At 47.0% G+C, this 25,468-nt stretch overlaps 1 protein-coding gene across 4 annotated transcripts in view; it reads left to right on the forward strand.

The window, feature by feature from the left end:
- The window catches only part of MVB12B (multivesicular body subunit 12B), a 98,067-nt gene extending 78,623 nt beyond the window's left edge, over nt 1-19,444 (forward strand). For all 4 annotated transcript variants that reach the window (XM_044992792.1, XM_044992794.1, XM_044992790.1 and 1 more), the window contains exons 8-10: nt 4,743-4,798; nt 7,152-7,211; nt 17,140-19,444. In XM_044992792.1, coding sequence (XP_044848727.1) covers nt 4,743-4,798; nt 7,152-7,211; nt 17,140-17,226 — 203 coding nt within the window. In that variant the 3' untranslated portion in view covers nt 17,227-19,444. The remainder of the gene's footprint in view (nt 1-4,742; nt 4,799-7,151; nt 7,212-17,139) is intronic.
- The last annotated feature ends 6,024 nt before the right edge of the window (nt 19,445-25,468 follow it).

A 25,468-nucleotide genomic window follows, 5' to 3' on the forward strand; every position in this document is an offset into this window, starting at 1 on the left:
ATTGTTTGAGTTAAAATGAACCCTTCAGTAGATGGCTGGCTGGTAACTGGCTCTCCGGAGCTGATATCTGACATTCTTTTAAGGGAACATTGACAATAGCCAGCCAAGAAGGAATGTAAGACGTGGGTCAATCCTGTCAGAATGGACAGTGCCCTCTAAGACTACAAATATAGCAAAGGAAAATATTAATTTTTAACAAGAATTTTGAAGAACTTTACTAATAAGAAGGATCATCCGTAGCAATGCTGCCTGTGCACATTTTTAAAACCTGCACCAGTGCAACACAAAACAGGACTCAAATTCCAAAGGTCAAGTTCCCATGACAACTGTTAACTTGGATACCTTGAGGGAGATTCAGACTCACCCAAGGCCTATGCCTCACAGAAGCCCCGTCTTTTGCCCTAGAGGAGAATTTCACTCGTGCGCATGTACTGTATATTAAGCAAACTTTTAACGGAAGAAGCAATATGCAAAACTGCTGTACATCCTGTGTGCAATGGGGCTGGGATTATGTTGCTGTGGGAACCTTCATTTTTCTAATTACTTGACTTTTTAGCTGTTCCATTCCCAGCTTAATGCAGCCCTGAAAAATATGTAGGAGCAACAAGGTCTCTGAAAAGCTTTGCCTGTTAGAGTGATTTAAATGCCGTTAACCAATGTGCAGGGTCATGGTGTTTCCTTTGTTTTTAAACTGTATCCCTGCCATTGTGAGTAATGCTTACACCATCCAGCCTGGGGTCCCCTTTTTATGGTGAAACACTAGCTTTTAGCTTTGGAAAAAGAATTGCCTTGCCCATCCTCCAGCATCCCTCTGTTTTCTCTGTTCACGGTGTTGCTGGGTACAGTCGATTGCAGCGCAGTTGGTCTATAAGGAACATTTGAACCTCTGGCAGAACGAAAGCTCAAACATTGCAGGGCTTGGCCTGGGAGTTGCTAACAACTTTTGGAAGTGGCCATTGGAATACAGACCCTTAGCTCGGCACTGTTCCCTCACAGACTGCCACGTGCTCTAGAAAAGCACCAGGAAAAGAGAATCAAAGGTTGTGGATTATGATTATTTTCAGCGCAATGTTGGAGCAGGGGCATAGAATTAAAAGCTGCCTTCCAATTTCATTTAACTTCATTATGAAATTAACTGGCTGCTAGTAAATCGCAGTTCAGCATCGTCTCCCGCTGCCCTTTGAGTGAATCGCACCCATAGACAAGTACCAACACGCAGCACCTCCCAAGCAGATAGTAGCTGCAGCTCTGGTCATTGTTTCCTTGTCTTTGTTCTGCTCACTCATCGTGTAGCAAAGACGTCCTCATATGGAATTCACATCCGCATTGATTAAACCAGCAAAGAGTCCTGTGGCACCTTATAGACTAACAGACGTACTGGAGCATGAGCTTTCGTGGGTGAATACCCACTTCATCAGATACATGCATGCATTTCCACTACATGCATCCAACGAAGTGGGTATTCACCCACGAAAGCTCATGCTCCAATACGTCTGTTAGTCTATAAGGTGCCACAAGACTCTTTGCTGCTTTTACAGATCCAGACTAACACGGCTACCCCTCTGATAAGTGATTAAACCCTCACCCTCCCTTGTGAATTACCAGAAACTTCATTTCAGTGCTAATGGTGATTTGAAAAAAATACACTTGAGGGCTGGATTCTGCCACCCACACTTGCACTAACATCTAATTGTGCAAAGCAGCGCCACTAACGTCCGTGTAGCTACTCGCGGGGTGATGGGGGTAGAGTCTGGCCCTACATGGCAGTGGGTCCCAAGGTGATAGTGTGCCACGCCTTGATTGCCTGTTCAATGGATACAAGACTGAAGCCACCAACCCCAGCTGTCAAGTTCTAGGAGACTGGCTGGTGTGCTGGGCTAGCTGAGGGTTACTAGGGGGCGCTGTGCTGGGGAAAAGGGAGGTGGGGGTGACTCTTGCATTCAGTGACTCCATTCTGCCCCACACCCACATCCCAGCGGCTTCCTCATCTCCCTGCAGTCTCTTGTGCTTTGTTGTTAATGATTATTTAGGCTGTAGTATTGCCCAGAGTGTGCTGGGGGAAATCCTTGCCCACAAAATGTAAATATGAGCATTAATTGAACATAACTCAATATTGTGGTGGGATCAAATATCCCAATATCAAACATGCTGTTAGCCATCTGGATTCAGATCCCTGCAAGGAAATTTGGGCTTTTGCCCCCAAAATTGCTAGAAACGCTCACAAAACTGGGCTTGGAAAAAGTACTTATAAAAAACCCAGCATTTTAAATCTCTCTCGCATGGTGTCTCATGTTGGAACAGTTGTGGTCCCACCTGCGCTTTGTGTATTGATGTTAAATCTCCAGAAATCAACAGGTGGGGGCGAGGTGCAGGACTCTTCAGATCAGTGGTGACACCCAGGGGCACATTTACTTTGTCAGGGAACAGAATAGTTCAGGTGTGAAGTCAGGATAAAGATTCCAGCTGAAACCCCTTTGTTTTGTTAGGAGATTGGTTGGAGAGCAGCCTGCTTCCAGCTGGGCTCCAGTTCTGTTCCACACAATGTGCATTCTGCAGACTGGCCCCACACTCTCCAAACAGCTGACCCTTGTATCAAACACAGGCACGGGGCTGGTAGGAAAAAAACACTTCACTTTCTCCCCCTTCCTTGCCCCCAGTACCGGTCTGGTGGAGGGACAGACAATGACAGCTTAGTGCATTGTTTGTTCAAACTCTCCTGAATCCGTAAGTATTTCAAATCCTCGACTTCTAGGGCTTGCCTATACAAAGAACAGCTGAATGAGCTCATTGTTTTCTGATTTTTCCCTTTAATGTATTTTACAAACAGCCTAGTGACGGGCCTGACACGCTGATTCCTATGTATGCTGCTTTCACTTTGGGATTACAGCATTAATAACATACTTCCATGCATCATGCCATTTTTAAGCATGATCGTTATGATAAAGGGCATATACTTAATTACAGGCCTGCTTAATTACAGCTCTGTTGAAGCTCGTTTGTTTAGGAGAATGCTAATTGCGCTACTGAGCCTTTGGCACATCCTTACTTTCATCTGCTGGGTTTCTCTGTACTGTGTATCAGCGTTTTTTTAACTACAGTCTCAAAGACTGAGGGAGCCTAGTGATGCATTTCTGAGGCTATTTTGCTGTGTTAGAGGAACAAACAGACGAGTGTTGGGTTATTTCTTTAATTTCTTTAACAAAATCCATTGTCTGGCTGACCAAAGCATCTCTCTGCCAGGGTAAGAAGTGCTGCTAGTCTCCCAGGTTTGAGAACTTGCTTGGCTCTGTGGCACTGTTTCTCATCTGTATATTTTGTTTGTTGTAACACTGTGGCTGTGTGTTGCTGCCACACAGCGCCTTGCCTCCATCTGAGTTGGTTTGTCAAAGAAAACTTATATAAAGTGCATGTCAAATGTTAAATGTATGAAAATCTTCCTACAGCCAACGTCCATGTTGGCTGACGTTAGGCACACAAACCAAAGAGTTGCAAGAATCCTGGCCATTTCAAATCAGAGCCCAAGAAACACTGCCTTGGGTCCGATGCTTTCCGGAAGAAAACCTGTTTGGGGTTAAGATAGAGGCCACTGCAAGCATTAAACTTGTTTTGGGGACATGGTCACGTCGTCTTTTTCTCAGAGTTGAAATGGAAAGATGCTAAAAGGATCGAAGCAAATAACCGGTGTGGATAAATTGTAAAGCCTATTCGAGGCTCAGTGTGCTGGTTTGGACACGTGCCTTTTTCAGAATTTTATGGGAATTGCTGAGAGATGCAGGTTCCAGAAATAAACTAGCTCACCTGGGCTACAGTGCCTTTCAGAGCTTTCTTTGAGGGTTGCAAAGGAAGTGACAGTACAACACAGATCCTTATCGTGGTTTAAAAGAGGAGACGACCCAAAGCATATGCAAAACCCACTCCCTGTTCCTAAGGTCGTGCTGCAAACCAAGAGTGCCAGGGCAGTGTGACTCAAGGCTGCTACCGGAGGTGTCTCGGATACTCTGATTTCATTGGCATCCACTTCCAGTGGACTGTGTTTAGTGCATTATATTTGCATTTGGTTTTTTCCTGTCTAGTGTTTTCATCAGTAGTGGACTGGCAAGGGAAGGTCATTTCTCCTGATGGTCTGGGAGGCTCCATTTCATCTCTAGTGTCAGAATGTTTTTTAAAGGATTGCAAACAAGTTTCTAAGTCTCTTTTCCAAACCTCCCCCTGTAAGTCTGCCTGTGGGATGCTTATCGCCTTGTGTTCTAGGGGACAGAACCCATCTTGTCCTCTGAACCAAACATTTGATTTTTCTCTCACTAAGAAAAAGTGCTACATCCCGAGGGCTCTTTTTTTATGTAGCAGTTTATATGCAAACTGTTACTACACAGTAGGTGGCAAGTGGAAGTCTGTCCTTTTAAGCCATCTGCATTTGTTTTGGGCTCCAGACGCTGCCCCTCTTGAGAGTCCAACCAAGATGGGAGCAAATTCATAGAACACAGTGTATGAAATTGTGCCAATGGCCAGAATGAGACTGGATGTTATCATGGATATACCTCACTGCCCCCCTGTGCTTTGAACTGGCAGGACAATTGGGAGAGTCAACAGACTGGTCTGCCCTGATTGATTTTTTACCCTGGTATGTTATTGCCAAATGTCGATGCGATTCATACATGGTATGTTTCTGGAAACGCAGTAAGTTATTGGACATCAGAATATCGATGTAAGATTTCAACTCTCTGTTCATCTGTATTTTTCAGCCATGGATGGAGTGCCTTTTATGATCTCAGATAAGTTTGCCTGCGCTCCTGAAGGGGTAAGTTACTGTCATCATTCTCTAGGGTAAAGCTCACCCTCATGTGGAGGGCACTCACAAGGCATAAGCACCAGTTAAGCTTGTGGAACATAATTGGTGCATAGTCCTGGTGCTGGCCGCCTGTACGAGGGTGAATTTCACCATAGTGACTGTAGATGCACCTGAGAACACTTTTGTTTGACGTGTGGCTGGCTGTTTAGATTGTTTCACCAGATCATTTCTAAAAGTAAATTCCTCTATTAGCTGAACCCTTGATCACTGTCAAGATTGAGGTGATCATGAGTAAATTCCTGGCTGCATTGAGACTGTCTGTATATGTTTAAAAAAAAAAAAAAGAAGCAAATACCTGGTTTTCCAAGTCTAAGTTAAATCTGTTATCCCTTCCCTGCATAGGGGTGGCCCTGTTCTTTCAGATCCCAGAAGGTGAGTACAATGCTAATGACACTGTGACTACTGCAGACACTCACTGAGAGTTAGAGATATTGCAGGGTTCTTTTCATCCCTGCTCTTCATAACTCCACAGAGAGCGGTGCCAAGCTGCGGTGAGACCTTGCACAAGTGTGGTATAAGGCTGGTAAGGCACCTTCAAGCCCTCCCCAGTAGCAAAGATGGCAGGGCTGCCATCGCCCATGAATACTGGATCGAACCAGCACAGTACTGTAATTTGTGTTTAAAAATTAGGGGTTTTCAGTTCTTTGGTGGGAGCCCTGGACATTCCATTGGGGGTCTGGCCTGTTGCTGCTGAGCCAAAGTAAAATCGTTCCCAGTCTGCATCTTCGTTAGAACTGGCAGCCCGGCTTTCCCAGTACCTGATGTGCTGGTCGCGGTGTCATCAAAATGTTGCTCTGGGACTGCACTTACAGCTGAGAGTCCTGGGCGGTGCCTCCATTCTAATGAAACACAATACGCATCACTTACATCTTTCTGGGAGCTGCTTAATCTTGAAAAATGCTTGTGATTTTGCACGTGGAGTGCAAGTAACTTTAGCTGACCCAAGGTAGCTTGGTTGCCATGGCTATGCTGGCAGGATTCCAGTTTCTGTGGAGAGAGGCTGTGCTGTCCTGTTTACCAATTCCAGTCTAGAAAGTTTAAAGAGGTTGTTATGTCCTAATGATACAACAGCTGGACCTCCGCTGGGGTCCAGGCAATAGAAACGTGGCTAGAAAAATGTTTTTAGTATTCATGTTTCCCTCTGGTTTGAGAGATTATATATGCCAAAGTGTATCAAGTGCAGCAGCAAAGCGAGATTGTGTTTCCATGTACAGAATACTGCCAACTGAATTTTGAAGTGGACATAGTGCTGGTGATGAATTTAGGGTCTGCATTGACAGCCCTGCTGATTCGGCACAGGTGGTGACAGTGTAAGCTTCTCACGCTACCCTGCACTGAGGTTTCTGAACTCAGATCTGTGTCTGTTTCTGAAGGGAGAGGACTCGTGTCCTGTTCAGTTCAGGATGTATCTGCTGCGATGGGCAGCAGGGGGTGCTGGTTAGTTCCTGATGTGGTGGTGTGTTTTGTGAACACCTGTCCATAGGAATGGATTCCATAGAGAGTCCCAAATAAGTGCCTTTTAAAGACTTTGGAGTACTGCTCACCTGGTACTTATTTAAGACTGTAATCTAGAGCGGAAAAGCTCCACATCCCATTACCATTCCCCTAATCCAGCCACTATCTCAAGCAATGTCTCTTGAAAAATTGGTGTACAAGAAACTATTACTGAAAACACGGAACTGCCTTCTGTGTCTTGTTCTTCACGTCCTGTGTCTGCTGTTACATCTTTTTTGTTTCGCGATTATAGAAACTCCAGATAAAATGTGATGGTTTTGCAGCCATTGCTGTCTGAAAAGGATCGTTTGTGCGTTGTTCATCCCTTCCACTCACGTTCCCAGAGAACTGGAATCCCCCTGCAGTTAAGAGAGATGCAGAGAGCCATTAGACCAGGCTAATCCTTCCTTAAATTCCTGTGACACCATTGCCACCAGATGATCAGTGTGGTCAGGCTTTTCCACAGCTAATGCCTCTCCTGCTTATGGCCCCACTGCCATCTAAAATCCAGGGTGTGTTACACACTGTGGTACAATAGCAGTTGTTCTATGTCAGGAAGACAGCGAAGGATTTACCAGTTTTAAATTACCCTGTCAAGAATGGTAAATAATCCTGGTTAGTTATAAGCAAGCATTGCAATCACTGCCCATGGTCCACCTGCCTCTGTGTCGGTGTGGTGTATTGGGGAAAAGGGTTACATCGATTTTTATAGCTGGGGCCTCTGACTCTCCAGTGACAGAGAATGTATCTGCTGAATTATTCTAAAAACTAAATAGCATGTTTCTGGGGTCTTTGGGGGTTTTTTTAGATGCAGCAAGTTGATCTCTTGGGCATCACAATCAAATCCCTGGCAGAAATCGAAAAGGAGGTAAGTGGCCCTGTGGGACTCTGAGCACAGGCACAGCCAAATCTGTGCTCACATAGCTGTAAGGTTTCCTCCCTTATGGAAAGAGTTTAGCTTGCTTTGCCAGGTCACTGCTGGTGGATAAAGTCAACATTAAGTTAAGCCAAACAGTAAGCTCAAAATTACAAATGCCTTTTTTGATTTGCACCAGAAGAAGCTTTAAGCATTGAATCTAACAGCAAAATCTGCACCCTCCATTTAATTCCAGATGTCTCTCTTGTTTAACCTTTCTTTCTCGCTTATTAACAAACTACGTGTTTTCCCAAACAGGGCACTGTTTGTGTGAGGTTGCCTCTTCCATTTCAGGAAGCAATTGAACTCAATTAAGCAGTGCCAGGTAAACTGCTTCATAATTTTTCAGTTTGATGGTGAACATAACTTGTCACCAGGAGCAAATAGGCTGAGATTTTAGAGAATGTGAACCTTCCAAAAGAGAGAGAGGATCAAACCTGAGTATTGTCCACCTCTAGCTTTGTGTAATTGCTGTTTTCCTAAGGCAGTGTTTTAGTGTGTGCATACGCTGTACCGCAGGATGGTAAGCAGTCAGTCAGAGGCAGCTTCCCTTTGAGAGGAATATTTGTCTTAAAGATGGAGCTGGTGGAACCATGTTCCTTTGGGATTCCCTTTTTATGTTATCAGCTAACAGGTTCCTGTACTGAAGGATGGCTGGAATGAAGGCAAAGTGAATCAATGTGGCACAGCAAAATTTCTGAACCTGTCATAGCCAACGCAGAAAAACAGTTGACTACTCCTTTTATCTTTGATTTGTAGTATGTCATAAAAATGGAAGGAGTGTCACATGCAGATTATAGGTTACTTTACAACAAAACGCAGTGGTTTATTACTCAAGTATTTTTATGGGAAGTTAGGAATTCTCATGTTTATTTCCATAATAAGGAAGACTCTATTTATAAGCTAGCAAATCTTCAGGAACAATGTATTCAGGTTTAAGGTGTATCCAGATTGTGAATAATTCCTTGCCCTGACACATAGCAGGGTTTAGAGCCAGGCGATCTGGTTGTGGAATATCTCAGAGTATCCCATGCGTCATCTCCCCCATGGAAATGTGTATCAGTGACAAGCCAGCTCAAATCCTAGAGCCTTGCTGTTCTGTACCATCTCAGTCACCTGCTCCTCCGGGGCACTTGCATGCAGATAGCATATAAGATAATAGGTTAATACTTTTATTTTCCTTTTCTTACTGAGAAATGGCAGAGTGAGGGTATAGAGTAGTTTCCCTGTTTGAGGGCATACATGAGATATTCCTGGTGCACAGGGATGAACTTTACTCTGGGTGAAAAGCAGAACAGCTTGGTCCATGCAAAGCCTGACTAGTGCCAGGTGCTGCTGCCCCACCCGACGTGAGCCTGAACTGTTAGCATCTGTTGCTAAGATCAGCAGCAACAGTGTTTTAGTTGGTAGGTTTTGTCCATCCTGCTAGCATGAGAGATTAAGAAGATGTTAGATTTCAGCATCAAGGTTTGAAGCCCAGCACCATGTGCAAGATCTTGGATGGGGGAGAGCCCTCCAGACATGGAAGCACTGTTCCAAAGAGTCACAGATTACAAAGCCTTTTCAGCGTACCACCCCCCGGCCAGGTTATGTGAGGGAACGTGAGTGTCACTCTCATTTTGTGCTGCAATGAAAGGGAGCCATCCATCCCAACACCCCCTTCTCCCATCACAGGCCGCATGTGTTTCAGAGTAATGAAAAGTTTAATTATGCAGCCCATATTCCTTGATGAAGCATCTTGTCTGCATACAGAGAGATGTGCATATAAATATTGTGAATTTCTGTGTAGCTTTATTTCCCTTGCAAGCAATAGCTCCATTACAGCAAACCTGCTGGATTTCCAACCGCAGTAAGAGCATTTTCCCTGGAGCTGCATGCCGCACAGAAATATTCCCAAAGAATTCCAGGAATGATTATTCATTTTATATAGTGGAATATGCCAACTGTACCAGCCATTCTCCAGGCTGTGATAACAGCCTTCTCCTTTACATGAACAAATCAAACTTTCAGCTCTTTGGGGGAAATGTTGTAGTTGCGGGAGCACCTAGAGACTCCCATCTGGATGAGGGTGCTGTTGTGCTGGGCATTGTGGAGACAGTCCCTGCCAGAAGGAGTTTACACTCTAAATAGAGAAGACAAACCAAAAGGTGGAAGGGTCGCTTGGCAAAGAGAGGAGAAGCAACTTGTCCAAGGTCAGCCAGCAGGTCAGTGGCAAAGCCAGGAGTGGATCCAAATCTCCTGACATCCAGGAGAGTGTCCTGGTCACTAGAGCACAGTTCACTTCTTGGGAGGGAGGGGGGACATTTATACATCCAGAAAAGATTCTGCTGTTCCCGCCTTCAGCTCCAGGAAGGGATTTTGTGCTTGTTTGTCATGCACTGCATGTGCCCCTGCATAGCGAGACCTGTGTCATAATGCATTGGTAACGAATCCCCAGAAGGTGATGGTCTCAACAAGTTAAACTATCAGGTGAGAGTGACACATACGGCCAGTGAAGAGGGCCCTCAGCCCCATTCATGCCCAGAACTCCACAGACTGTCGAGAGCAATTTATCAGACAGCTCAATATTGCCTTAAACCTCCATGCTGTAACATAGTTAACAATAAAGCATGACCATTGGCCTCCCAGCTCTTTTCAGCGCAAGCTTTCGACAGAATGCACCACTCAGTTTTAACTTGGCGTTTAGCTAAAAGTCTAGTGAGAGTCTAATTAGCAAAGTGAACATCTAATATTAATCATTCTCTTCAAATTGACAAGGAAGGCAGTTCATTTAACCACTTAATTGCTACAGGTTTTCATAGGCTGCTCTTTGCAAACATTTTAATGAAGAAGTTGTAAATCTACAAGAGTTTAAAATCTTAATTTTATACAGAAATATTTTTCCTTGTTCTCCTGTTTGTAGTCAATTCTCCAGAGTGTAGTCACATGAAATGTTCTTTAAATGAACATATTTGCTAACTGGCATGATTTCAGTTTTTAAAACATTGGTTCCAGCAATTAGACATTTTTTTCTGTTCCCAAATGACTAGAGAAATTCGTCTTGATTATAATTGCTCTTAGCCACGCATATCTAATTTGTGTCTTTTTAAGTGTTAATTAGTAAACAGTTTGAGCTGACATCTTTATGTGTTTGTGTGTTGAAAAATGAGGCTTATTGCTTATTTAGCTTGGGGCTGATAGTGCTGGCTGTGACATCACGACATTGAGGTAAAATTAATGAAGACATGTTTGCCAATTAAAAAGCTTTCGTGGAGAAGACGACTTCTTGACACATCCTCCCTTGTACAGATTCCATTTGAACATGGGAGCTGTGTGCCATAGATCATTTTCTTTATAAGGTGAATAAGGCAGGAGTTCCTTATGTTTTTGGCATCTAAATACCCATTTCTCAGTTGCCTAGGCAGCAAATTTCCTTAGCCCTGTATCACATGTATTCACTTTTCTTTTTTTCAACTGCCTTTTGTAAAGGTTAACTTTAAAGAATAGCAGGTTTTGTCACAAAGAAATTTGTGGTCTTGTAGCACCATCTAGTGATGTAACATTTTATTGCGGCTAGAAAATAACTTGGCTTGCCACTTCTCTGATCAGTAGTAAATATTTATAATATGGTGGCACCCAAAAATTCCTGTTGGAACTGGAGCTCCATTGTGCTGGATACGATACAAGCGTAGGAAAGAGACCATCCCTACCTGAAGCCTACATGATTGTTATTTCTTTATCTAAAGGACACCAGGTGCTACCCAGAAGAAGAGCCCCTGCCTAGAAGAACGTACAGTCCAGATGAAAATAGCTCACTGTACAGAATCAGACTCTAGATGTCATAGTGGCAAAAATGTGTTTTCATCTGTGTGGCCTTAGGTGTCAGGGAAACAGGGTGATCTAGTGGGCAGAGCACTGGACTGGGAGTCCAGGGACCTGGGTTCTAGTCCTGGCTTTGTTCCTGGCCTGGGCCAGTCACGTCCCCTTTCTGTGCCCAGTTTCCTGTCTGTAAAATGGGGATAATGACACTGCCCTCATATGTTCAGTGCTACGAGATCCCCTGATAGAAGCGCCTTTGTCAGAGGTAAGCAGCGTGATGTTATCAGCAGAGTTCTCCCTTAACCGGCCTCTCAGACACTCAGCCAGGGCATGTGGCATGTCAGGAGAAGTGGCCAGGGCCCAGACATTGGGTTTCTAGAGTACAGAATAACACTGGCCTGTTAACAATGTCTCAGTGCAAATCCAGCCTCTCCCCTGGCAAGCACACAGATTAGTAAATCTGCCCCGGCCCTGTTTGGGGAGGCTGAGGAAATGTGGGGCCAGGTCTGCCTTCCATGAAAAGTCATGGGAGAGATTCCAGAGGGCTGGAAAATGGCTAATATAGTGCCCATCTGTAAAAAGGGGAATAAGGACAATGCGGGGAATTACAGACCAGTCTTAAGCAATCAATTTGCAAACACCTAGAAGATAATAAGGTGATAAGTAACAGTCAGCATGGATTTGTCAAACCAACCTGAGAGCTTTCTTTCACAGGGTAACAAGCCTCGTGGATAGGGGGGAAGCGGTAGATGTGGTATATCTTGACTTTAGTAGGTTTCTGATACTGTCCCACATGACCGTCTCATAAACAAACTAGGGGAATGCAACCTAGCTGGAGCCACAATTAGGTGGGTGCATAACTGGTTGGAAAACCATTCCCAGAGAGTAGTTATTAGTGGTTCACAGTCATACTGGAAGGGCATAACGAGTGGGGTCCCGCAGGGATCAGTTCTGGGTCCGGTTCTGTTCAGTATCATCGTCAATGATTTAGATAATGGCATAGAGAGTACACTTATAAAGTTTGTGGATGATACCAAGCTGGGAGGGGTTGCAAGAGATTTGGAGGATAGGATTAAAATTCAAAATGATCTGGACAAACTGGAGAAATGGTCTGAAGTAAATAGGATGAAATTCAGTAAGGACAAATGCAAAGTACTCCACCTAGGAAGGAACAATCAGTTGCACACGTACAAAATGGGAAATGACTGCCTAGGAAGGAGCACTGCGGAAAGGGTATGGGGACCCTTAGTGGACCACAAGCTAAATATGAGTCAACATTGTAACACGGTTGCAAAAAAAGGTAACATCATTCTGGGATCTATCAGCAGGAGTGCCGTAAGCAAGACACGAGAAGTAATTCTGCCACTCTACTCCGCACTGATTAGGCCTCAACTGGAGTATTGTGTATTTCAGGAAAGATGTGGACAAATTGGAGAAAATCCAGAAAAGAGCAACAAAAATGACTAAAGGTCTAGAAAACATGACCTATGAGGAAAGAGTGAAAAAATTGGGTTTGTTTAGTCTGGAGAAGAGTAGACTGAGAGGGGACATAACAGTTTTTAAGTTCACAAAAGGTTGTTACAAGGAGGGAGAAAAATTGTTTTTCTTAACCTCTGAGGATCGGAAAAGAAGCAATGGGCTTGAATTGCAGAAAGGGAGGTTTAGGCTGGACATTAGGAAAACTTCCTAACTCTCAGGGTGGTTATGCACAGGAATAAATTGCCTAGGGAGGTTGTGGAATCTCTGGCATTGGAGATTTTTAAGCACAGGTTAGACAAACACCTGTCAGAGATGGTCTAGATAATACTTAGTCCGGCCATGAGTGCAGAGGACTGGACTAGACGACCTCTCGAGGTCCCTCCCAGTGCTATGATTCTGTTCTGCCTTCAGAGGTGGGTTTAGCATGGGGATGGCTGTTTGCACTCAGACCCCTCCAGCACCGGTCCTAGGCCAGTGGAGCCGCAGGGTGCTCCCGAGCTCTGTGCTGCATGCTGCGTGCTGCGTGCTCTCAGGTGTTAACAGAACTCACTCCCCAGCGTATGGGCCCATACATCCCAGGCTCCAACCCGCTGGGCCCCTGGGCTTGGCCTAACCCTAGAGCCCAGCGAGGAGCTTCAGCGCTCCTGCGCATAGGCATTCTCCGCCCATGTTGGTCCTTGGCTGGAGCTGGCCCAGCTGCTAGCTCATTGGCAGGTCCGGTGATGGCATCGTTGCCAAGGGGATGTTAACGACTCCCCTCTCCAGCAGCACAGGCCCATACTGGTGCATAGATTGGGCAGGCCACGGACAAGCAGGGGAGGAGATTTAAGTATCCCTTGCCTTTTGGGCCATGACTAGTGTCCTTTTAGCACCAGGCCCTGTGCATCTGCTGGTAGCTCTGGATGGAAGGAGCCATAGCCCCACCTGTTCCATCCCTTGCCCCATGCTAGGAACATCCACCACTCCAACAAGTACAGCTAGAAATGAGTCTGGGTACCTATGGATCCTCCCTGCCCCTTCACCCCCTTAGCAGCCCCCCAGGGTCTCCAGGAGGGGTCTCCCACCCAGCAGCTTGGAGAGGGGGGTACTTGTGGCCTGTTGCCCCAGTTCTGAGCACTCCTCATCAATGGGGTCTCTGCCGAGAGGAGCAGGCTGCAGATCTGCCTTTATGACCCGTGAGTCAGGGTCAAGAGGAAGGGGCGTGGAGCCATCCCGTGGGATTGATGCAGAGGGTTCAGTAGAGCTGGGCCAGTCCCCCAGCGCTGGGCATGCCCAGTTGTACGAACCCGGGAACACCCCCACCAACACTGCAATAAGCAGCATGGCTGAGCTCTGAGCCCGTGGAATAAACAAACCACAGAGCCCAGTCAGGAAGAACCGGCGAGCACAGTCGAGAGCGAAACCTGTGCGTAGGTGCTTTTCCAAATGGAGCCGTCCTGCTGCCTTCATGTTCACAAATGACCCATTGGGTGTGTAAATGTGAGTGGCTCCACTGCACAGACACCACAGCGACGTAGATGCAGGGCCGTAGTTAGAACTGGGCAGCTATCTCCACACAGCTTCCAGGCACAGCTGCTTCCACACACATTTCAATTTGCTTCATATCAGTGCTGGCTTCCTCCAGATATCCCAGTGAAGGAGTCGATTGGCTCGAGTGCCTGTGGAAACAGCCCTACACTGCCTGGTTGGGTTTTCTCATGATAGGACCGGCATGGCCAGGGCCAAGCTGTGCTCGGGGCTGTACAGACACATAGTAAGAGACACTGTCATGTCATAGGGAGGAGCCGCGCACACGCGAGATACAGACTAAGAACTAGCTTCAGACAGTGCCTGGCAAATACCTGGGCTGAGGGGAAATTCCCATGTGAGCATAAACTGGCTGACAGTGTGCGACCAAAGAGCCTAAATCGTTCGGCTCGCCCCACGCGCCGTGGGTCACTGGCTGAGTGCTGCTGGCAGCCAGACGCCTGGGAGAAGTGGGGTTTGTGGGATGAAGGTTTAGGGCCTTTCCCAAGGTTAGCTCCTCTGTTGGACCATGCTGTGAGTCTCCTGCCCTCAGCTGCGCATCCTGCCTGTCACGAGGCTGGTTCATTCGCCTGAGGAGCTGTGCCCATCATGTGTTCCAGGCCCCATCACCTCAGCAGCATGTCCCACATTGGTTCCACATCTGCGTTTGCCAGAGGGAGGGCCGGCGAGGCCAGCAGCCCATAGACCATGGGGGGGTGCCGCCGGGGCAGCCGTCCCAGAGTCGTTCAGAGGGGCTGTCTCAGGGAACGGGGAGCCGCCGTTCATGCAGGCTCCCTGCTGTCGTGAGCTGGGGGCGTGAAAGGCACGATCCACCCGGAAACGTAGCCCAGAGCCAGGTGTGAGGAATCGAGCTGCAGTTTGGTGGTTTCAGTGACCATTATCCCTGCGCTTCCTGGGGCAGGGAAGGGGCTGGGGGGCTTTCTCAGCTGAGCTCACCCACCAGTGTCACAGCAGGGAGAAGGCTTTAATGAGTGGGGAAAACCTGCTTTAATTGTCAGACCCCAATCGCCCATGTCAGTGCCCTCGGCTCTGCTCCCAGGCTGTTACTGGCCGTGGCGAATGGCTTTCGCGGCTGTGCTGGGGACCTAGCTGTGTGCTTCGCCTGTGGCAGTCACGCGTGCTAGTCAGGGCCGAGGTTATTTACTGAGCAGTGATAGTGACGGGTCAGTTTCAATGATTCCGTATTTCCTCCTTGGCCGCAGTAGAGGGACTGCTTGAGCTGTGTAACTAGGTGCCCGGGGCAAAGGGGGCGTTTGCTCTGGACTAGGAGGTCCGGAATGGCTTCTTCAGCATCTGCTTATTTGGTTACTTTGGAGGAGAGGGTGTGACCGACCCTAGTGACCAGAGCTAGGGCCAGGGCCAGGGGAAGGGGAGTCAGGACTCCTGGTTCTAGTCCTAACTGCCACTAGGGTACGTCACGTATTCGCTGTGTGCTGCGTTTTTCCCATGTGTCCAGCTGGCGTGATCGTTCTTATGCCACTTAACTAATTGCAATTATCTGGCAATCCTGGGCTGAAAGATGCCGCAGAAGAGCAAAATATTTCAGTCTCGATGAAAGAGCACGTGCTCAGTTGATTGGTATTGGAAGTGTGTGAGCCACGATTTGCCACACGATGGCAGTGTTACCCTGCACTTACAGCTCTTCTCAGTGAAACCTCTAAGCACTAATGGTCAGGCACAGGGCATTTCCTGGGGATTAATGCTGCCTGGGAGGAGCTGATGGCCAGAGGTTCATTGGGGGATCCCAGCCAGCCATAAATCCTCAGGAAAAGCCCTGGGCTGTGGCTGTTATTGCTGTTGGAAGATGGATTTCTGGCAGGGAAGCGCTGTGTCCTTTGGTTTGTGCAGGCAGGGCATCTCTGGAGACAAATGCTCTGGTCACGAGCCAGCCGGCCAGGCGGAATCCTGCTGAAAGTCACGCTGGGTGTCAGAGCGAATCACTGCCCAGAAAAGGCCTCGGGAGCTGACGTTAGAAAGTGGCTTTTTGCAGGGTACCCTGAGTTCTGCCGCACCCAGCCAGGGTCGGTCCTGTTCTCGGGGGAAATCAATGGCAAAGCTCTCCAGGGGCCCCCTGCACAGAAGTGCGCTAGCTTCATATGAGGTTTGATTTTCCACATGGACACTCTTTTGTTCTGGCTTAAACCCAGTTTATTTCTGTTTATTTTAAATCAATTAGGAACCAGTTTAAGCTCAACTGAAATAAGTCCCACTCGGGGTGAAATAAAAGCGTCTACTTGCGGGATTGCACCATCTAACTAAACTAGTTTAATTAAACTGGGGCAAGTTTGTGTACCCACTCCCTGAGAGGAGAAATATTTCTCCCAGCTGCTTTACGTGATAGATAATATGTTCCAATTTATCTCAGCACAAGGAGCTACTTAACCTGGAGGAAGGAATTCCCTGCATCCCCACTGATAGTGCTCCTGCTGGTTCCACTGGCCACACCAGCATCACTCTGGGAGCTTGGCTATGGACCAGTGCTTGGAAATGCTAAAGAGCATTTGTTCCCACTAACTGAGAATTGCTTTTCCATTTATTCTCTAGCACAGGTCTGGATTATAATCTTACACTTTTAACAAAACTGAGTTGTTGGAGGAAAAGCGAAAGAATCAGCAGGGCTTGGGACACACCCCTGCTTTCCCTCAATGAATGTTGTGCCGAGTATTGAGCTGGCAGCAGATAGCAATGCTACAGACTGAAAGGGCCGGTTTGTAGTGGAAGAGGCAGCAAGTGTGACCCTTTGCTGCATCCTGTAGTGGCCTCCTCTGACCAGTGCACTGGGCAGCGCTGGTGGGAGCAGGGCTGTGGGCAGGCTGGGGAGAGCTCTGGGCAGAACACAGAGGGGCTTGGGCGCGTGCATGGAGCCGAGAGGCACAGTGCTCACCCAGGTACAATGTGTCGCTCTGTGTAAACAGCTCTGGGTGCCGCACCAGGGAGCAGGGCATGTCCCATTTTACCCTGCACCGGATGGCGAGAAGGGTGGGTCTGAGCCCAGAGCTCCGCGTAGTGCTAGTGCCGCAGCTTTAGCCCACTCCCTTGCAGCGTTGTCACTCTCTCTTTCTGTTCTGCTCTCTAGTATGACTACAGCTTCAGGACAGAGCAAAGTGCGGCTGCCCGGCTGCCCCCCAGCCCCACTAGATGTCAGCAGATGCCACAGTCCTGAGGAGCGAGGGAAGGCCGGCTCCCTGGAGACGCGGCGCGTGCGCACAGATACTACTGATGGCAGGCGAGCCCTGATGAGCAGTGTTACTGGAACCCTTCTCGGCAGAGGGACACTTTTCTAACGACTTGCCTTCCTTCCTGCGCTTTCCCCCATCATTTTGTACATGTTGTTTCTGAGATTTGGACTGTGTTAACCCTTTCTGCCAGGCGCCCTCACCCCTTAGCCCTGCTGGGGCAATTCCTTGTCAGGAGTCCCTTAGTCAGAGCTTGACAGATGGCTTCCTCCGTTCTTACTGCTTTATAGCACCTGCTGATCTGGAGAGAAATGCTGCAAGCCATGAGCCCCGGCTTGTGGGAATCTGGAGAGATTCCCAGCAGTGAGCCCTGCTAGGATAGAGTGTTTTGGGAAATGAGGCTAAAAATATAGCCAGTTAGTCCACAACTCACAAAATGCACCAGCTTAGACTGGGAACTGCCCCAGCTGCCCCTCTCAGTACAGCAGGTTCTCTGGTTTGTGCAGGGTCAGCGGTCCGGGGCCCGTTCAAGCCCTTAGATTAGCAAGCTAACCCTGAGTAATGGTAAACCCTTCATCTGCCTCTCCAAGTCGACTGCCCAACAGCTCGCTCGTGGCCAGGATACACCTGAGACCTTAATGGTTTTTGTTACTTTCAGCTCACGTAGCCAGGGTCACTCGCTCAGTTCCACTTAGGGCTCTCTCCCAAGTCACTGGCAAAATGGAGTAGCTCGAAGAGCACAGGGATCTCAGTGGCGCCTCTCCCTGGCACAAAGGCTGCGTGTCCATTGCCTGGAAGTAGAGGATCGTGGCAAATGTTGCGTAGCTCTCTCTGGCCTATGGAGAGCAAGCCTGCCAGACCTCTGCAATGCCATCCTGACTTCTCCCAGCCACCCGGAAGCTTTGCCATGGCACCTGCCCATAAAGTGCGCATTGGAACCTGCCAGTTACTTTGGCAGTTTTCAAACATTTGCCCCTGCTGGCTGCTAAAAGGAAAGAGATTTGTGCGCCCTGTCCCTGCACACTGCTGCACTCGGGGAGGGAAATGCTAAAGCCTGATCATGTTGGACAAGGCTGAGATAATTCCACTGGGCAAGTGTCTGATGCATTAAACCCTGACCTCAGCATGCTCACAAGTGGTGTCCCTGGCTCACTCCTGAGTCAAATGCATGTCTTGGTGAAGTCTGTTGCTGTAATAAGTTCTTTAGAAGCATTCATCTGAGCTCTGTGCTGCTTTTCAAGTCTGCTGTGGACAAAACTACGTTACAGCAGCGAAATGGCATTTTTTAAAAGTAAGTGTTAAAGTGTGCAACTTTTTGTATTGTAAAAGACAGATTGTCTAACCCTATTAAAATGCAATTGCCATAGTAACAAATACTGGTATTGTAGCTCTGGGTTTGGGTTATTCGGACCCGCTTTGCACTGCTTTTGACTTTCCTGAGTTCTCTAGTCTAATGGAATGTTGACTAATAGTAGGTTTTGTACTGTTGGTTTGTGTATTTTGTATTTGTACATATGTAAAATATTTCTTGTCAAATGATCCATTTCTGGTTTCAAAGCACTGTACCATGTTTCTGGGGCGAAATAAGTGCAAAACACCATAGCATTCTGGGTAGAACCCGATTCAGGTTCTCTGCTTTGACTCTCCAGACCAGTCTCTCTTTTACTGACTGCCTCTTAGAGACCAGCTCTGTTGTTGGAAGAATGGGCGTATATGGTTATAAAAGGGTCAGGTCTGAGCACAAGATTTAAGGCCTGTAATATTTGGCATCAGCTGTGTAGGCCTGGGTGACTCCCAGAAGGTGCTCCTTTCCTTTAGGGTTCCAAAGTGGCTTTTAGTTCTTATTTTCTGCTGCAGGAAAGCAAAGCCAGCCTTTACTGCCAAGCTTCACAGAGGCTAGATTGATGGTGCTGACATCAACCAATGAACATATCACGGAAGCTAGCGCAGTCAGCCTGGTCATTCTGCTCAGGTTCACTTGAAGTTCAAACTCACTCCATACTGCAGTCGTTTGTCCATCCCATCCATCTCTTGTGTTTCCGACCTTTCAGCTGTCTGTAACTTGTCCTGTAGTTCATTGTAGATCAATTTGTAGCTCCCTCCTTGGCTGAGGGCAGCTTTGTGGATGTATCAGTGAGTAGGCGTGTTAGACTGTATCCACCAAAACAACGAGTCTGGTGGCACCTTAAAGACTAACAGATTTATTTGGGCATAAGCTTTTGTAGGTAAAAAACCTCACTTCTTCAGATGCATCTGAGGAAGTGGGGTTTTTTACCCTCAAAAGTTTATGCCCAAATAAATCTGTTAGTCTTTAAGGTGCCACCAGACTCCTTGTTGTTTTTGTGGACATAGTAACAGGTAGGTCAAGGTTTTCTGCAATGTTGGTCCTAGCCTAAGGATGATAGTTAGTGTCACAGAGCTGCCCCTCCCTATACGCTGAAGCTGGAGAATTAGGAGCTTCAGATTTAACAGCAGGATAGCTAGTGTGGTCCGGAGTTCTGCCATATAGGTCTACCAGATGAAGGTGGAGCGTCTCCTGTGGGAGCTGTCATCCCAATGGACAGTTTCTTCTCATTCCAGGGCAGGCCAGACCCAGCTGCTCCATTGTAGACACGTTTCAGTGGGCAGCAGAGGCTGCTAAGAACAGGCCAATGGCCCCGTTGGTTGGACAAAGCTTGGGTACTCCTGCTCTAAATCAGAGCTAAGCCAATATCTGTGATTATCAAACGCCTATCGATACTTGGGGCCACAGAGCATTTTCTTGGCACCCTTAGGAATTTCTGTCAGAGGCTGCAGCATTTGATTCAGCAGACTGAGCTGTGGAAACCACCCAGCTTTGGTGAAGCTGAAATGTTGGGACTGCTTTTTAAAACCGATCTGGAGCTTTGCCATCCTGTTTGTGGGAGTAGGTTAAAGTGCATCAGTAGCTCTTCGCTCTCAGAAACTTGAGTTGATGCTATAAGCAGCTTAGCAACAGTGACAGTGCATTTGTCCTCAGCACCTTCTGAGAGACGATACACACACGACACATGCCAAACTCTGGATCGCTCCAGGTGTTCACAGAGTGTCTAACTGGGACAAGGATTTGTTCAATGGAGGCTTCCTCCTCCCCTCCCTCTCCCAGCCCTTGCAGAGCTGTTTCAAAGCTGTTTCTCTGCAAAGAAAGGCTGAAAATGAACATTTGACCTTTACATTTGTGCTTGTGCAGTTTGCCAGTGACATGTCTGAGATTTTCTGTGCCATAGGCTTGGCCTGCACAAGAGTGTAGGGCAAATGGGGTGTGTTGGGTCAGGATCCATGGATGCTTGGTCAGAACTTCTCGTGCACTCTCAGGCCTGCTTGGATGGCTGTGAGTATTTCCTTAGGCAAGAGGGCTGAGAGTGCAATGCAGCAGATTGACGATAGTGCAAGTGATTTCCTTTGGAACTCATTAGCTATGGGGTGCTCCCCCCCCCCCGTCTTTGCAGGCATCACATCAGTATTTCAATAGGCAGGTTTTAATTACTGAACTGTAATTTTCTTCTTCAAAATAACTCCATGCCGGGCTGGCCCTGGTTCCTAGTGGTTACTGCCTTCCACTGCCAAGTGGATTTCCCATTACGTGTCTTACTCCCCACCCAAGGTGTGAGTTCTCCAGCATTGGCCCGTGCAGTCCCAGAGGAGGGAGTGTGTCCGCTGCTCTGCACTAGCCCTGAGATTGAGATAGGAGTGGCTGCAGAGGGGTCATGACCGGGCCTCCTTGACAGAAGGTGTGGGGGTGAGTGGATGTAAAACAGAAGGGCTGATTCCTCCTACCTGTAACAAGTATGTCTTGGTCAGCCCACGTCTTTCCCCAGAGCAAGCTAAGGAGTGTGCAGCTTCCACTTGGAAAAAGAAGAAATTACTTTGCCAAATAATCATGAAATCTCCTGACACTGCTGAGGAGACAGTGCTGGGGAAGTGGTGGCTTGCTTACAGTCAGATGAATTATTAACAGTGATGCACTGCCCTGGGATTTCCCAGGGTGATGCTCCCCTAGCAAAGGGCAGAACTGCAGCAATGTATGCGGATAGCTCCTGGGCCAGCCAGGGAACTAGATTGTGAAATCCCATGTAGTAGTAATAGAGAGGGACGGATTTATTCCCAGAGTGATGTAGCCTGTGAACATTGTGATAAATGCGTGTGGTTAATTAGCTGATACATTCCCTCATCACATAGCCATATTCATGTGGGATGAGACTGCTCCTAACCCTCCTTCCATTGCTGCGTCCCTTGCCAGGAGTTCGCTCTGAGCAGGTGCTTTGTAGGGACAGTCTGTTGTGACCCTGCCGTGCTAGTTAGAGATCAGTATTCTGTGGTGCTGAGTTTATTTGGGTTTTTCACCAGTCTTCTAATTTCTCAAAACTAAAACTATCAAAGACAGAAGAGGCTGAGCTGGTCTCAGTGGCCTCGGGCACAGCACTTCACAGTTTGTAGGCTTGTTGGCGGCGCCTCGGAGACCCCGTGACCCGCCCCCACCCCTGTATCTCCAAAGGGGTGTTTAGCCTGAGAGAGGTAGGATTGGGTGTGGCTGGCAAAAGCCATTTCTCAGCCACTCTCCCCCAAGCAACCTTTGTCTTCCTCTGCCCTTCCTCCCCTCTGGCCCACGCTCCCCTCACCTTTCCTTTTTTCCCAGGCCTCACCTGGCTGCATCTTCACACTCCACTTCTTGCGAATTAAATTTCTGTACAGATTGCTTAAGGAACTGGATGTTCTGCTGATCCCACGCTGTGGCCTGGTTTGTCCATCCCAGATATCTGCTCGCCTCAGTGCTGGGGCATGCATCTCACCAGCATTCAGCGGCAAGGTCCTGACTGGCGAGCTCAGCTTGGGCCAAGGGCAGCCATCTTGCTGGAAAGTGACATAATGCATGGGAGCTAGGGATAGAGATGGCGTGGAGCAGAGCTCCAAGCTGCTCTACGGGGGCGTTAAACCGCCTGAAGAACAACACTGAGGTTTGGTATTTAAAATGGTTTTTTTAATAACTTCAAAGCCATTGTTGAATCTAATAGAACTGGATTTGTGGCCCCTTTCCCTGAGCTCCCAAGAGCTGAGTGCAAACAGCTCCATAAGATGGCTGCCTCCTGCACTAGGCTTTACCCCTTTAAAAAAAAAATGAGCAACTGCCTTGGAGTGAGAGGAGCTTTGCTGGTGGATTCTCACTCCATGGAGCTGAGCAAAATAACTCCAGCTTTCCACGGGAGGAGAGAGGCCTTGTCCCCGACACTGACTCCTCCAGGATTTATGGTCCCCGTTATGAGTTTCACATCATGCATATAGGGAAGCATCAGCCCTGTGCTGAGGGCCAGCAGCAGGCCAACATGTCCTCCAAATAGCTTAAGTGGGACATAAGTGATGCCTAAGTCTTCTCTGGATCCTCTGCATAGGGCTGAATTCTGCCCATCGCAGAGGGGGGGTGCATATCATTGTATTAACTATTACCTCAGCCTTTGAGCCTTGAAGAACCACTTTAAGGTAAAGCTCTCTCTGTGGCAATGAAGAGAGAGGATAACAGGACACACTTCAACACTGGTAATTCTGAGCCATAAAAGTCGGACACGGTTGTCAATAGGGGAAGTGTGCTGCTGCTCAATTTCATCTGTTCATTTGGTACAGGGAAACCAAACTGGTTGAATCTTTCTGGGTTGTTTGTTGTGAAACAAATTCCTAACAGCAGCAGTTTTAAATGTTGTGTCATAGAAATGGAAAAGAAAAACCTTTTATGCAGTTGTGAAATGTTTTTAAGATGCTGCATTTTTGTTGGGCTATTGGAAGTGAATTTACTGTGCATTAACCTGATGAATGTTCTGACTTTTTATATTTATTTTAGATCACCCTCCTGTATTTTACAAAGGGAAGTTTCATTGTGTGATAACGTCGTCTGTATTCTTAATATAATTTGCTAAATAAAAGTTTGTTTTAACTGGTTCACTCTCCCTGATTTTTTTTCTCTCTAAAATATGAATTTTAAGAAACTTAACACACCCTTAGGAACAGAGGTGTGTGTGGCACGACTCTGGCCTGGAAAAGTGAGAAGGCATCATCAAGTTCCATGAAGATCCAGTGGTCGTCAGCCTGCTGCGGAGGTAGGACACAGAACCATCTGTGGTGGTGTTGGTTTCAGTGATGAGGACATCTTAGGCCATCTGAACTGAACTTAGCTCCTCTTTCCATCCCCAAAAAGCCATCAGATAATAAAGACTTTAGGTCACAAATGATTTGTGTTCATTTGGGCCAGTGCCCTAAAACTGAGAAAGCAGCAAAGAGTCCTGTGGCACCTTATAGACTAACAGACGTTTTGGACCATGAGCTTTCGTGGGTGAATACCCACTTCGTCGGAAGCCTCTAAAACTGAGAGGCTCCTAGTGCTGCAGCTGCTGGCAGTTGGCCGCTTCTAACTATCAAGGTGGACAGGTTGTGCCAAACCTCTTCTCCGCCTCCACCCCATCGGTCTCATCGCTCTTCACATCAGAGTCCAGATCTGAATGCTCTGAAAATAGTTGAGAGAAACCAAGGAGAGCAGTGAGGTGAATTTACACTTATTCTGAACTGAACCACTGTGTAAATTCCTTGGCACTGCTCCATGGAGTTGCCTTTATCATTTCTTGATGAGATTACAAGTAAGGTTGATAAAGGCAGTATGTCGATGTAAAATACTTCTGTAAGGCATTGACACCACACAACATTTTGATAAACCAGAACTATACCAAATCAACAGGGCACGTTATCAGTAGAGCCCTACCAAATTCATGGCCATGAAAAACACGTCACAGACCGTGAAATCTGGTCTCCCCCTGTGAAATCTTGTCTTTTGTGTGCTTTTACCCTATACTATACAGATTTCACGGGGGAGACCAGCGTTTCTCAAACTCTGGGTCCCGACTCAAAAGGGTGCTGCAGGGGGGTTGCAAAGGTTATGGTAGGGAGATCGCAGTATTGCCACCCCTACTGTGCTCCTGCCTTCAGAGCTGGGCACCGGAGAGTGACGGCTGCTGGCCGAGGGCCCAGCTCTGAAGGCAGCAGCACAGAAGTAAGGGTGGCAATACTGCGATCTCCCTACCATAACCCTGCAAACCCCCTACACACACACACACAGATTTTGGGTCAGGACCCCTACAGTTACAACACTGGGAAATTTCAGATTTAAATATCTGAAATCATGACATTGACGATTTTGAAAAGCCTGTGACCATGACCTAGACCAACATAGACTGTGAACTTGGTAGAGCCCTAATTATAAATGAGGCTTATAGATCTCAAAATGTCATTGTCAATGGGAAGTCATCATCAAGCAGGTATTACTAGTGGGGTTCAGCAGGGATCAGTCCCTGGCCTTATGCTATTTAATATTTTTATCCATAACCTGGAAGAAAACATAAAATCATTTCCAAAAGAGTTTGCAGATGTTGTGACATTATCTGGATCTATATGGTCATATTTTAATATCATTGCAACCACTGTTATATATTTGCAGCAAATCTTGTACAAAGGTTGTCAAGTGAGGTGTCTATGCAAAGGCTATGATTTGCTGGTTATGATTATGCTATCTGTATGCATGTATCATTTTTGTATTTGAAGTTGTAAGTATTGGCTCTATACCTGGATTTCAAATGTTTGCTCCTGGGGTAACACCCACAAGGTAGCCAGCCAGCACATCTTGGAGGGACTATTCAAATTGAGTGGCCCATCAAAAGAAAATTTAACTGACAATGGACCATGGGAGACGCCTATCTACACTTAACAGAATTTCCTGCTGTAATTAGGCGAAATGCCTGGACATGTGACTTGTTGCTATAAGTTTCCACAGTGAGAACAATGGGATTCCCTCCACATGGCTGAAGCTATAAAAGACCCTGAAAACCCCTCCATTTTGCCCCTTTTCTGCTCCAGCCGCTGCACTATGAACTTACATGAATGGAAGGATTCTAAGCCAGGAACTGAGGACCTCTCAGTGATTTGGAAACCAGAGACTTGGCTTAAGACAGCAATTTATTCCATCACTGCTACAAGCCTGAACCAAGAACTTTGCAATTATTGGTGTATTTGGTTCTGTTCACCAATTGTAACTCTCACCTTTCTTTCTTTTTATGAATAAGCCTTTAGATTTTAGATATTAAAGGATTGGCATCAGCGTGACTTTTGGGTAAGATCTAAGTTATATATGGACCTGGATGTATGGCTGGTCCTTTGGGATCAGAAGAACCTTTTATT

The sequence above is a fragment of the Mauremys mutica genome, chromosome 18 (genome assembly GCF_020497125.1).
Source record: "Mauremys mutica isolate MM-2020 ecotype Southern chromosome 18, ASM2049712v1, whole genome shotgun sequence".
NCBI classification, from domain to species: Eukaryota; Metazoa; Chordata; order Testudines; family Geoemydidae; genus Mauremys; species Mauremys mutica.